The following is a 14,802-nucleotide window of genomic DNA, read 5'->3' as shown; positions in this document are numbered from 1 at the left end:
TGATACCAAGCCAGAGCTGGAGTATGTGGCCCCATTTTATTGGTTAGTTTTACAAAAAGAGGAAAGCCTCTGTTTACGTGGGCTAGGACGGCCATTTGACCTGTTTGTTCTTCAACCCCATCTGGAATTGCTTGGGGGTTAACTTGGCCTTCCCCCAAGACACATATGACAGAGGGCTGGGAGGAGTCCAGGCTAGGTTTTCATCCCTGCAGGGCACTGAGACCTCATTCTGGAGCCAGGTGGCTTTGGTGCCAGCTAAGGTCACTGTCTAGTATGTGACAGGATGGAAGGAGCAGGTGAATTTTGGTAGGTGGACACGCCAGCTGTATAAATCCAACCAGTGTATTTCTCCATGGTGTTCCCTTCCCTCCCGCTCCTGAAAGCAGACATGAAGTGGCCCACCTTCCCCTGCTTTCCCTTGGGCTGTCCCTCGCCGGCCCTCCCCGCCATAGGAAAGATGAAGACTCTCTCTCCTGTATTACTCATGAGTTCAAGTTGAGAACAATATAAAGGACACAGAAAGTACTTTATTCTGAAAACTTTGGGTGAAAAATTGCAGGGTGACTTGGCTCTGGGTTAATTTTAGCCTTTCTTTTGTGGATTCAAAAACGTTCTACCAGAAATTGAACTAAGGTTTCAGAACTAATTACGGTGGGTAGAGGAACAAGCTAGATGAGGTGGCAACGAGAGTCCCGCAAGTGGGGCAGGACAAAGGGCTGCTTTCTTCAGTGGGCCAAAGGCATGAAAAAATACGGTCGGGGGTGGAGGGCGGGAATTAGCCTCATTAGAGACAGGCCAATCAAATGCAAGGTTAGGACCTTGTTTGGAGCTTGAAACTAAAAAAGCATTAGTTAAAAAATAAAAGATAAGTAAAAAAAAAAAATAGGGCATTTTTGAGGACATCAGGGAAATTTGCATCTGGTCTGTGTATTAGTTGGTATGGAGGAATTGATATTTATCAAGTGTGATCATGACATTACAGTGAAAAATCCACATATTTTGGTCCATCTGAAGTCGGGGTGAAACGATGAAGTCTGAGATTTGCAACCATGGAAAAACGAACAGATGAAGCAAGTTTGACGAAGTTTGAATTGTTGAATCTAGATAATGGACATATATGGGGTTCACTGTACGTCTACGTCTACAATGATTGAGAATTCTGTAGTGACTTCTTAGGGGTTTTACCCAGCGTCCTGAGCCCAGAGTTGAGTTGTACCTACAATCCGCTGTGGTTGTTCTGTCAGTCACCAGGCCACACACACCAACCCAGAGCCAGAAAAGCCACATACTGTCCTGAAGCAGCTTTTCCAACAGTTGCCTTCAGCTTATCCAGAGCTATCGGTTCTGGAGTGAGAACCAAGGTATTGACCTAGGTACTATGGATTCACCAGCCCCCAGAGGATGGAGTGAGGGCTTTTTAAAAAAAAACAAAAAAAAAACTTTTCCCTTTATTTTGTAGGACCACCAAAAGGCCTCAGACCTTCTATGATGGAAGTCATTCCAGTACCAGAGGAGTATGCCATATTCCCGTGGCTGAGCCGTTCTGCCCCAAAACGAGAGAGGTTTGTAGTCTTTCTGGAAGGTGCGCCAAAATAAGTCGTAAGGGCTTGGGGTGGCATCTAGAGTTCGATTAATTGGCTAAGCAGGTAGTCCCTCTTCCCCTCTCCAGTGTGCTTCTTCTGCAAGGTTTCTAGAAGACTTTCCCTTTGTTAGTACTGCCTCCGCTGCTCTCGGTCATCGATAAAGCTGAGTCACTCAGACATGCAACCTGCCTTTTTTATAGGTTTTGATTTTGCTGTCAGAATACCTTTTAAGTCATTTAGCGTATTAGTCCAGAGTGTACAGTCTGGAAAAAGATTACTTGGGATCAAATCTCTGCTCTTTTGCTTAATAGTTGTGTCTTGTTGAACAAGTTACTTAATGCCCTTGGGCCTCAGTTTCCTCATTTGGAAAATGAAGGAAATGGTACAGGAACCTCACAGCACTGTGGGAAGGATAAACGAGTGAGCCGTTATTTATAAGTGCTCTGAGCTATGCTTGTCACTTATGAGCCATCCAACAACTGCTTTTATGAATTCAGTTTTTGATCATCTGTAAATTGTCAGATTGGCATCATTGGCCTTTGAGGCGAGGTTGGCTGTTACTGTCCAGCCTCCTCTCCAGGATTACAGTGAAATCTTAGACCTAAGTGGCTAGCCCTTCAGTGGAAGTATGGAAGCATTTTACTCATTCAGATAATTTTAACACCTACATATGGAAAGTAGATTTATTGCAGCTTTTATGTTCAGCCCTGTGTAATTGTATAAAAGTAGTTTCCTTACAGTTTACAGCAAGGGCTCCTTAACCTCACGGTGGTCTTAAACAAAAATCTAGAATCTGAAGCCAGGAGTCAGGGGGAGCCATTTCAGATATACCACTGCTTGTTATTCTCTCTGATTTGTATGAAAATACACTTTTTATTTGTTTAAAAAAAATGGCAGGTTAAGTGTGTATTTGGGTTTTTGGGATGTGTATGTTTCCAAGTAGTTATCAGCAGAATATATCAAAACGTTGCTGCTAGTCTTCTCTCTGAAACGCAGATCTGTCCACATAATAAATTTGCTTTCCAGGGGTAATAAGATATATATAAGATTCTTGTCCATTTCAAAATGGGGAGAGCTTGGGAAGAAATAGACCAGGGAGAGAATAGGCCTGAGGTCGTGTCCCACAGAAAACACTGAATTCAGGTACTAGCAGTAGAGGTAGGGTAGAAATAAATACTAATGAACTAATGATGTATACAGAATACATGCTCATGTGGTGGCTTGGCGATCAGCAGTTGGAGACCGTTTCCAGTAACAGAGTTTAGCCTCTCTTGAGCCAACATTAACTCAGCTATTCTTGGTCTAGCCAAGCCAGGGGACCCCTCCCTGCCCCATGTAAGACTAAAGGAATGCTAGGAAAGGCAGTTTAAGAAAATGGGAAATGGGGCGCCTGGGTGGCTCAGTCATTAAGCGTCTGCCTTTGGCTCGGGTCATGATCTCAGGGTCCTGGGATCGAGCCCCGCATCGGGCTCCCTGCTCAGCGGGGAGTCTGCTTCTCCCTCTCCCTCTGCCTCTCCTGCTCCCCCTGCTTGTGCTTGTGCTCCCTCTCTCTCTGTGTCAACTAAATAAATAATTTAAAAAAAAAAAAGGAAAGTGGGAAAAATAAGCCTTGGAATATAACTTTATTCCTACATACTCTGAAAGAGATTTGTAAATATTGTCCAGAAATGTAGAGTAGATGGTGCTGCCCCTTGGCAATTATCACTTTAACTTAAAACATTCACATGACCTTTCATGTACGGATGAGGAAGGATTGTCAAGGTGAATTGTCAAGTGGTAAACAAGATTTCCGCCACTTGTGTTACATATAAAGAGGTAAATACGACAATATTAACCTGCAGATAGAGTGTTTTTAGAAAATTGACCCAAAGAGGGGCGCCTGGGTGGCTGAGTCGGTTAAGCATCTGCCTTTGGCTCAGGTCGTGATCCCAGGATCCTGCGATCGAGCCCTGCATCGGGCTCCCTGCTCAGTCAGTGGAGAGCCTTCTTCTCCCTCTCCCTCTGCCTGCCGCTCTCCCTGCTTGTGCTCTCTCTCTCACTATGTGTCAAATAAATAAAAATAAATAAAATCTTTAGAAAATTGACCCAAAGAAACTGGTGGTTTCCCTTGGGGAGGTGAACTGGTTCGCTAGAACATGGGTAGAAAAAACATTTGTCACATATGTGGGGTTAATATTTTGTCCCATGTCACTTCTACCCCCAAAATATTTTCACCTCTAGTCATTTTAGGAGGTAATCGGAAGCACAGTCTTTCAAAGTCTGGACACATAAAATATATTTAGCTTGGTGATCTAATATTGCTAATACATTTGAAGGATGGTGGTAGATTCAGGAGTTCCATTATCATTGCTCAGAACATGCAAATGAAAGCATCTTTGCCTCAGACCCAGAGATCTCTCAGCCTGTGGTTTGTATTGCTGGTTGCTGGTACATGATGTTGGAGTTGTCCGTTCTTGTGGTTGTGGGGGTGCAAAGTGCTGGTTCAAGTGACTGAGACCCCAGGGTCTGTCTCTGTGGCTGGTCCACATCCATAATCCTTCACTTCCTCCTCCTCACCATCATGGCACCCCCTTCCCAGGGTGATGTGAGAACTTAACATGCCGCAGTCCAGTGTACAAGGTAGTTATGATATTCCTCCAGTCATTTCTGGAAATACTGAAGTTTGGCCAAGATATACAGCTTGGTTATTCAGGATTTTAAAAGACATTTAATGAAGATGGGACTGGGCTGGCTATATTTTAATTTGGGGGTGGGGGAGGTAGAGGTGAAGGAAGAGTGATTTAGGCCCTCGAATGTATAACCTGTACTCGAGGGGAAAGTTTTTATTAAGCGTAATCTTATTTTCAGCATATATAGTATAAACAAACATGATACAATATCAGCTATTCATTGTGACTTGTCACGCTTCTAAATTTGGTGTTGCCAAGGCTGTTATTAAAATTCTTTCTCCCATTGCTATAGCATAATGAAAATTATTTTTAGAGAAACAGGTTAATTTGCTTATGTGGTTCCAGCATGTGCAGGCTAGACTTTGGCCTGAATTGGAGCCTTTATTGACACTGAGTCACACCATTTTATATATAAAGCACCCCAGGAGTCTGTGCCAGTTATTTGGCAAACAAGGGTAGAAGGTGCCAGTGTTAGTAATTGTTAGAAGACTGATTTAGCTTGTATCCAGTGTTTAAAATGTGCCCAACACAATTCTGTGCTGTATTATTCCTTAGCTCATTTAATCCTCACAGTACTTCTGTAATACAATCTCATTATTCCCATTTTACAGATGAGAAAATGAAAACATACAAAGATTAAGTGAAGTTTTGGCAGTGCTTAAGTGGGTTAACAGTTAATTTTTTTTTTTAATTAAAAAGGAATGTTGAAACACAGGCTAGAAATTAATAACTTGAGGATTAGATGTGTGTTATTAATTAGTCGCTGGAAAAAGTGATCAAACTTTTAAATAATGTTTTTAAAACCCATGCGTGGCCTTGCCGTTAAAGTAAGATGCCATGATAAGTTTATCCCTAGAGAGAAAAAACCAGCACATCCCCATTCTGGTTTTGTTTTTGGGAGAGACAACAGGCAAAAGAGATTATGAAGAAATCACTTTCCCTTTTTTTGGAGGTGGGGAGAGGGAGAGAGAATCTTAAGCAGGCTCCACACCCAGTTCGGAGCCAGCCACAGGGCTCGATCTCATAACCCTGAGATCATGACCTGAGCTGAGATTACGAGTTAGCCGCTTAACCAGCTGAGCCACCCAGGTACCCCAGAAATCATTTTCTAACCAAAAAAAGCTTCTCTAAAAGTCTTCAGATTTTGTGTGAAAGAGCTTGGAAACCGTTCTCAGCATGTCTTTGAGGAGATGTGAATAGGATCGGCACCTTAGCTCACCCTGGGAGGTGAAGGGCTCAGACTCAAGTCCATGTTCACAACCCAGCTTAGTCTTCTTTGAGCTGTTAAGAAATAAGTGAAATTAATATAAACAAATGCCTGGTGTAGAGAAGAAGCTCACTGTTCGCTCTGGTAGCCGGAAGCTGTGTGTGCAAGGGGCCGGGGGAACAGGGTTATGTGAGGGGGTTCGGATCTAGATCTTCCAGGCTCTGTCTGAGGGCCTGCAGGTACTAGCCATTTGTAGTAAAAATCTTGAAGTCATTAACTTGGCAACCATCAGGGGAAAAAAAACAAAATAGTAAGCTGTTAACTCATGTTTGTATTTTCTGAGTGTGTGGTTCTTTGTTTTCTAGGTCCTCATAGAGACTGCTAAAAAGTTAGGACTCCGGTGCCACTCAAAAGGCACAGTGGTCACAATCGAGGGACCTCGTTTTAGCTCCCGGGCAGAAAGCTTTATGTTCCGCACCTGGGGGGCGGATGTTATCAACATGACCACAGTTCCAGAGGTGGTTCTCGCTAAGGAGGCTGGGATTTGCTATGCGAGTATCGCCATGGCAACAGATTATGACTGCTGGAAGGAGCATGAGGAAGCGGTAGGTGGAATTCTCTTCCCAACATGTAAAGCCCCATGGGAGCCTTTGAGAGAGTGTCTTCACCATTTGTTCTGTATTCCTTCCAGAAAGTGCCTTTCTGCCAGGTTTTAAAGTCAGCTCTGTATGTGGTCAGGTATTTTCTTTATAGTTCTCGTTGGAAGATACAAACAAAGATCTCCACAGAGAAGAAAAAGACACTTTTATCCACGGATAAACAGTACATTGTGGACATGTAGGTGTGGTGCGAATCATATTGAGACTTGGCCTTATTTTAAGGATGAAAGTGTGTTTTGGTTCTAATTTCCTTATCCTGTGCTACTGGTCATTATGTGTGTTTTCAAAGGGAAAGACCTATTACCTCTGCCTGGTAAGAGGCCTCTATATTCATACCTGTCTGTTGAGCCTACCATGACTGCATGCTGTTGGTGTAGGAATATGACAGCCGACAGACAAGCCTGTGAGGAGCAAATATTCTGAGGCCTTTGGGGGGGTAAGGGGGTGCAGAGATTAAGCCAACCAGTGTAAGAAAGCTCAGGGTTATAAAGAGATAGTGTGGTGAGAACCACATACCCAGTTGGCCCAACCTAACATTTGAAGTCTGGGAGGCCTTTCCGGTGGAAGGGTGGTGGGAAAGACAGGCCCGCTTGGCGGGGAGTGGAGGGAGGGAGGGAGGCAGCACCGTGTAGACTATGTATGTATTTCAGAGGGATGGTCAGTGAGGGGTTCTGGGCAGGAAAGATAGCGAGGTCCAGCTGGTATGTGAAGACACTGACCACTTCAGTCAGGCTTCCAGAATAAATATGCTCACTGTGGAAAACTTCCAACATCGGCAAAAGGAGAGAGGCTAGTATAATGAACCCCCAGTTACCCATCATGTAGCTTTACCATCCACAGCCGGCCTTGTGTCCTGTGTATGCTCCTACTCACTTCCCTCTTGAAGTAAATATTTTTCCAGAAGGCCTTTTTTTTAAAAAATATAAAATAATAGGTGCCTGGGTGGCTCAGTCGTTAAGCGTCTGCCTTCGGCTCAGGTCATGATCCCAGGGTCCTGGGATCGAGCGCCGCATTGGGCTCCCTGCTCTGCAGGGAGCCTGCTTCTCCTTCTCCTTCTGCCCCTGCTTGTGTTCCCTCTCTCGCTGTGTCTCTGTCAAATAAATAAAATCTTTAAAAAAAAATAAAATAGGGCGCCTGGGTGGCTCAGTTGGTTAAGCGACTGCCTTCAGCTCAGGTCATGATCCTGGAGTCCCTGGATCGAGTCCCGCATTGGGCTCCCTGCTCGGCGGGGAGTCTGCTTCTTCCTCTGACCCTCCCCCCTCTCATGTGCTCTCTCTCATTCTCTCTCTCTCAAATAAATAAATAAAATCTTTAATAAATAAATAAATAAAATAAAATAACAAAATAACTACAATACCACTATTGTACCAAAAAATATTAATTCCTTAGCGTAACCAAATATCCAGACTGTTTACATTTTCCTTGTCTCATATAACCGTTCAAATCAGGGTCCCTTATAATCCACATATTGCATTTAAATGATCTGCCTCTTAAATCTCTTTTAATCTAATATTCCCCTGTCTTTTCACTCCTGGCATTTCACTTGAAGAAACTGGATCATTATGTCTCATTTTAAAATAGAGAAAGGGTAGGGGGGCGCCTGGGTGACTCGGTTGAGCGTCTGACTCTTAATTTCAGCTCAGGTCATGATCTCAGGATCGTGGGATCGAGCCCCACGTCAGGCTCGCCGCTCAGCATGTAGTCTGCTAGAGATTCTCTCTCTCCCTCGCCCTCTGCCCCGCCCTCTGCTCGTGTGCACGCTCTCTCTCTTTCTCTCTCTCAAATAAATAAAAATATTTAAAATGGAGAAAGGGACAAAATTACAGTCAAGGGGTTTTAAAGTGAACAAGTGCAGGGGTGGCTGTTGGGAGCACATTTATGGGACGTGACCTCTTCTCCAAGATGGCCCTTCCCACCATCTCAGAGCTGCTTGTTGTGCTGTCCATTGTCATGGAAAACAGTAAGGTACCCTTGCTGTCAGTCCATCTGTGTATATGGAGTTTGGGTTGTACTTGAACACAGGTTCTTTGTTTTGTGTGAGTACCTTGTCCCGACTCCTCAGTGTAATAAACCATTGCTAACTACTAGGATATTTTGTGTGCAAGAAACTTCCAGATCCTGACACAGCATAATTTCTGACTTGGCAGCTCTGGTCACCTAAGGGACAGCTCAGCCTCATGGTGGTGAGAAGCAGCCTCCAATTAGCAGGAGGCTCCAGTCTCTGCCGCTCCCCGAGAGCAGGTTGCTTCCTGCCTGTGGCTTTCTGCTCAGTCTAGAAACATCTGTCTCCCCTGCAGAGCACGTGGTGCTTTCCTTTACTACATGAGGTTTGGAAAGCAGGCAGTTAGAGCCCCTTGAGTTGAAAGCAGAGACGCTAAGCTGTGTGTAAGTGGTAAGGCATGAAGGCAGATAATGCTAAATGCCACAAGAAAAGCACAGGCGAAAATCGCATCCTCAGCCAGCCGTGTGTGTCACTGTGCTTTAAACCAGATGTGCAGCATGACATGGTACAAAGATTTTCGAGTTGCCTACACCCACCTTCAGATTCCTGTTACTCCACTTCCTTGTAACACGGGGCAAGTTCGTTGATCCATTTACTCTTCTGTGGGATGGAGCCAGAGGTGAGGGGTGGAGGTTGTTTACTTACAGTTCTGACCTTGCGGGATTTCTGGGAGAGTGAAACCAAATTAGATACGTAGAGCAGCCCCTATAGAGCTGGCTCCTGAGAAGGCGGTCATCACATGCCAGCTATGATGCAGGGGGGTGGCGCAGAAATGTTTGAGAAGAAAACTGGACATTTGAACTGGGCATTCAACAGAGGGTTAGATTTTACTGTGAGGAGGTTAGTAGAACAGGCATTTTGGGTGGAGCCCAACAGCAGGAACAAAGACAAGAAAAGAGCAGTCAGAGTGTGTATAGAAATATCAGTCAAGGGAAGGTTAAGTGTCTGCCTTCAGCTCGGGTCATGATCTCAGGGTCCTGGGATCGAGTCCCACATCGGGCTCCCTGCTCGGTGGGGAGTCTGCTTCTCCCTCTGCTTCTGCCCCTCCCCCCCCACTCATGCTCTCTCTCTTGCTCTCAAATAAATAAAATCTTAAAAAAAAAAAGAAATATCAATCAAAGGAAAAGCATAAGGAAAAAAGTAAATATAAGGTGAATTTCTTGGATGCTTCATGAGCCTGCATCGGAAGACTGCTTAAAAGCGTGCCTCTGGGTGTACTTGCGAGCACCCAGCTGCTCACTGCAGGGTGTTCCCACAGCAGTGGGACTCCCATCTGCTACAGTGCTCGTCAGTTTTTTCTGAACACACTTCAGTGTTTGTGGGACGGATCTCGACTTTATATAAACTCCAGGAAATAGAAAGGTGTAATCTTTGTGCCCCTGAACCTCAGATACTCTCTAAGTATAGTGAGGTGTGACGAGTACTCCACCTCTGATCATTTTACGTTCACAACTTTTTTTTCAACATCCTTATGAAGCAATTTCAGTCATATACAAAAGTCGACGACGGTATGAGCTTTTGTAAATCAACATGCAGCTTCAACTATAAACATATCAGCTTAGGACCAATTATATTTCATCTGGACTCTGATCCATGATTTTATCCATAAACATCTAACATAACCCCATTATCACTGTCACATTCCAACAGTAATTCCTTAATATATCGAAGCACAGTTCACGTTTCTAGCTATCTCAAATATCACAATTTTTTACTTCCAAGTGTTCTGAAAAGAAACTAGGTCATCTGTCCTGTAGAGTTTCCCATAGGAAATTTTCTGGATCACTGAAATCATCTCCTTGGGGGTAGTTTGACAGATTTCTCTGTCTGTATTTTCTGTAAACTGACAGCTGGTTCCAGAGAGTTCATCCAATTCAGATGTCAAAACCAGTGTTTAGTTTTCCTGTCAGGAAGCTCATCAAAGTGGATTGTTTGTTCGGTTTGGGATTTTTTTGCTGTTGTTCTGTGATGTTAGCCGCCCATCCATTAATTCATTGGGAGCTGTAGAAATGATGATACTCTGATTCCAGCATTTCTCTTCATTAGCTCGAAGACTTCTCTAAAGAGCAATGTGCTTATCTTGTGATTGGTGAGCCAGTGTGGAAACAATTTTAAGACTGGAATCCATTTTACTGTGGACGTGAGAATTAGCCACATCTTTCCAGACCATGCTAACACATTATACATCTGAGATAGTTTCTCAAACATTATATTGAAAACAGCAGTGCTTTTCAGAGATGTCATTGGGTTTCTCCAAGGCACAACCCCCCTGCCCCCACCCCGGGAACGAGCCTGCCTTGAAAAATGCAGAGCTGGTGCTCAGGGGATTGGAATTGGAGTAAACTGACTTTACAGATCAGGTAGGAGGTCAGGAAAATGTTCTGTGGAGAGCAGTGGGATTGTAAATTGCTAGTAACATCCTGTGCTGTTGTTTTTCTAGGTTTCGGTGGACCGGGTCTTAAAGACCCTGAAAGAAAATGCCAATAAAGCCAAAAGTTTACTCCTCACTACCATACCTCAGATAGGGTCCATGGAATGGTCAGAAACCCTCCATAACCTGAAGGTGAGTACCCTCAGCCATCTGCAAGCAGATGCTTCCGCAGACCATCGGCTGCCTTTTTCTCTTACTTGCATTTCATCCTTGGTCCAGCTCGTCGTGTGTTTTATACTAGTCTAGAAGTTCTCTACAAGTTTTCATGCTCTTTACTACCATACTAACCATTGTGAAATTGAGTAATTATATATTTTGGCGAGTAATGCAAGACTGTTGAAAGTTCAGGTGGTGAGAGTTTTAGTATCTCGTCTGCCAGGCTCTTAACATTGTCATGCTTTGCAGGGTATCCCTAAGTCATACTTCAGAAGGTTGATAGTGCTTGTTCTGTACGTGGCTTACATTGCTGACAAAGCGGTTTGCTCTTTGGCAGACCCAGGCAAAGGGTTGGCAGCCTTTAAAGCCAAAATACTAATAGCAATACCAAAACAGTGCCAGGGAATGTCTACTTAGTGTTGATGTTGTATCAGACTAAGACAATGATTAATGATAAACATGGGATGGGTTGTAGACTGGTAGCTTTTCAACTCTAGTAGTAATTCTCAGAATATAATTTAAACTGAGTGCTAAGCTCAGAGACGCATGATTTTTATTTGGACATTTTGTGACTCTCTTGACTAACCACACTGGATAAGGAGTTGCCTCAAATCGATTGGATATTACATTCCCCTAGCATCCAGAGGACGTGGCTAGCATGTCCTAAGGTCTAGCTCATACCTATACTCTTGGGTCTTATGACAAGTAGTTGAGAGAGGATTTGAAAAGTTGATAAAAGCCCTCCCTACCTGACCTGCTACCACTAAGGAGCTCTGGAATGAGAGCCACAATTTTAGTGTGGTGAAGACACTGTGTGGTGGTCAGTGACTGAGAGCTGCTGGGCATTGAGGAGCCATGATTTTAGTGGATACCGCGTGCGTGGTGGAAGTGCTCCAACCCAGCCAGTTTCCAGCTATCAATACAAAACCCCTGAGAGATACACAGGGCCTGTTCTTGCAAGCAGATACGGCAGGCTGCAGTACTCACCCCTGTAACAGGTTGTCTCTCCGCCCTACACACTGGCAAAGTCAGGAATATTGGAACTTGGATTCCATTTTTTTCCCACCAGACTTTAAGCCCATAAGGGACAGGAAACACATGTGTTGGTTTCAACCTCTATACCTAGGAGCTAAATGTTCTTTAATGAGTAAATGATCGCCCCTCTTTCCCCCATGAAGTGTTGCATTGTAATTGAAATACAGGCAAGCCTTTATTACAAATGTGAAACTAATTTCTAAGAATTGAGGAAAGTCAGTTTAAAGTGGAAACCGTTACATTTCCCTGAATGCAGGGCAACGGGAACGGCAGGATGTTAGCTTGTCTAAATAAGCACACTATTGATTATGGCAAATATGACTCATGCTTCTGCTGCTGCGGAGGCTAATGTCACCTGCAACATGTGATGGGTTGTTCTTTTGTTTGGGGGTTGGTTTTGTTTTGTTTTGTTTTAGGTTTTCCAACTGACCCCATTTGACCGTAGTCTTTTGAATTTGAAGATAATTTCTCAAGCAATAAATGTATTATTTCAGCTTCATTTTTAAGTAGAAAAATGCTAGGATGGTAGAAATCCACGTTCTCCTTTCCTTCTGTGAAGTTTCTGGAAGTATGTAAAAATAGTGTGCTTCTGTATGTATGCATTTTTGAAGAGAGTTAATATGTGTAGCTTTCCTCAGATTCTCAAAGAGATACATGATCTAAAGAAAGAAAATGAAGAATTGCTCTAGATGATACTGAGAATCATGGCCTCCGTTCTGTCACATTAAGGAACACCCTACTAATTACCGCTTATTCTGGGGTAGCGTGTTCAGTCCCCTCTACACTGAAATGCGTATCGTCCATTCACTCATTCATTTCGGAAACACTCAGCACCCACTGTGTGACCAGCTGTGGTTTATAAAGATAGGTAAGGCTTGCAGTGATGAAGAAGGTCCTATTAGGTTTAGAGATACTAACGTACTAAGATTTCAAGGATTTTTTTTCCAGCGGGATAAGGTGAATGACAGAGGTTGATTTACATTAATCCAGGCTGGAGGTTGGTGTATAAAGTGTATCCTAGTGGATGTGCAAGGGGCCGGAGGTCCAGGAGAATCTGAACAGCCTTCTTGAGATAAGCACAACTCACTTTACAAGAAAGGAGAGGGAGGAACTAAGAGTTAGGGGCTATGTCGCAAGTCCCACACCTGGTTGGTTGGTTTTAAGGTTTGGTGAACAGGAGAATTCCCTGGGGAGTTTATTGAAAGTGTGTATACCATGAGTCCTTAGTCTCTGAAATCAAAATCTGGTTTTTTATAAGTACTCTTGGTGATTATCCTGATCTTCAGAATCACTACCTATAGCAAATGCTTGGTTAACTGTGCCTGTTTTCTTCCTTTTAGAATATGGCCCAGTTTTCTGTTTTATTACCAAGACATTAAACGAGCACTGCTGCCTAGGAAACAAGAAGACTTTCTAATTTCAGCCATTTGAGAAATTTCAGCTTAACTTGGAAAAAACATGGAAAAGACATGCAGCTCTCATGCCCTCGCCTGTTAAGGAGAAGAACATGATAAGACAAGAAGACATGCACTTATCAGAGATGCCTTCTAGAAAGCTTAGGCTGCTTCAGAAAATGACCAATGAACATGTGGAAAAATTCTGACACTTTAGAAAAAAAGATTAGACCCCATTTATCCTTCCCCCAGTAAATTTGTAATAATAAAGGGTGGGAGGTAACATCCAGTTCCCTATGTTACCAAGGAAATATGAAGAAGAAATGGGAATTCTTAGGCTGTTTATTGGTGTGACTGTAAATTTGTACAGTCTTTTTGGAGGGCAGTTTGCTAAAATGTATCAAAGGCTTAAAAATACTTAGACCCTTTGTGCTGGTTACGCTACTCCTAGGAATTTATCTTTAAAAAATTATCAGAGATACAAAGAATTATGTATAAAGAAGGATGTCTAATATACCATTAGTTATAATAGTAAATATTCAGAACAATCTGAATATCCAACAGTTGGAGGTAAATTATGGCCTACCTCTAATTGGATTGTGGAGCAGCCAACTGAGGATCGTGTTTTCACATAATATTTAATGTCCTAAAGAAATGGCTGCTCTATAATATGAAAGGAAAAAAGGATATGTGCACACATTTTCCATTGCTAATTTTGTTTTAAAGTTCTACATTAATGTACAAAAAGACCAGAAATGGATATATAATCTTTTGTTACTGTATTTGGGGTTGGGTCACTGAATCATTTTAATTTTCTATTTTTCTGTGTCTTCACATTTTTCTACAATGAATATAATCAAATAATAAAGTTGTCTTAAAAATAAAAAGATCCAGTTCTTGAAAACAACTGATGTGAAGCAAAGTTTAAGATGGTAATTCTAAGAGGAGTTCTGTTTGGGTTCCGTCTTCATTGTATTAAAAAAGAGGATCATTAATAACTGTACAGTGAGAACAATACTTGGGCCTGCAACAACTTGAGAATAACTGGGTGTTTAATCCTCAGAGAGTCTGAAACTCTGTAAGAGACTACAGACACACATGCTCGTGTGTCAGGTATTTTTAAAATTAATATTTGACCTTTGTTTCTACTTTTTATGAGTTGATGAATTATTTTACATAAGTTAATGGTTTGGATTTTTCATAAAACAGAAGCTTGCTTCTTTCTCTGCTTTTTGTTGTTCATTTTATAGGAGTGTGTTTTGTTTTCTCTCGCAGGGAGGGCCTTTTTTTCCCTCAGAGATACTACCATTCACTGTGGCCTGTTACTGGGTCCTTTAGTCATGTAGCTTGTCTGTTTAAAGAATCTGTAAAGTCTGTGTTTGTGTCTAGGAGACTGTCTTCAAGATAATAAGCTGCTAATTGTAAACAACAAAATAAAGTGGTTACCCCCCCCCAGCATTAATATTGAGCTGTTTGGGTTATGTGGGATTATGATTCTCGAATTCCCCAGTGCAGGGATCCAACCCCGGCTGCACATTAGAGATACACAGATGATATAACGGACCTGAACCCAGAACTCCCTGTCTCTGTAAGCCCTGATCCACTACTCTGTAATACTATATATACCTTCTTTGCTTCGTTCTTAGTACATGTCTGAGGGTGTCAA

At 42.8% G+C, this 14,802-nt stretch overlaps 1 protein-coding gene across 2 annotated transcripts in view; it reads left to right on the top strand.

Moving 5' to 3' along the window:
* The window catches only part of MTAP (methylthioadenosine phosphorylase), a 44,375-nt gene extending 29,791 nt beyond the window's left edge, over positions 1-14,584 (top strand). Inside the window, exons 5-8 of one of the 2 annotated variants that reach the window (XM_032393670.1) lie at positions 1,460-1,562; positions 5,825-6,064; positions 10,561-10,683; positions 13,083-14,584. In XM_032393670.1, the coding sequence (XP_032249561.1) occupies positions 1,460-1,562; positions 5,825-6,064; positions 10,561-10,683; positions 13,083-13,121 (505 nt within the window). In that variant the 3' untranslated portion in view covers positions 13,122-14,584. The remainder of the gene's footprint in view (positions 1-1,459; positions 1,563-5,824; positions 6,065-10,560; positions 10,684-13,082) is intronic. The other variant, XM_032393671.1, reaches the window with a different exon arrangement.
* The last annotated feature ends 218 nt before the right edge of the window (positions 14,585-14,802 follow it).

The sequence above is a fragment of the Phoca vitulina genome, unplaced genomic scaffold (genome assembly GCF_004348235.1).
Source record: "Phoca vitulina isolate PV1807 unplaced genomic scaffold, GSC_HSeal_1.0 scaffold75, whole genome shotgun sequence".
Classification (NCBI taxonomy): domain Eukaryota; kingdom Metazoa; phylum Chordata; class Mammalia; order Carnivora; family Phocidae; genus Phoca; species Phoca vitulina.
The sequence above is the reverse complement of the archived record's forward strand: the minus strand, read 5'-3'. Positions and strand labels throughout refer to the sequence as shown.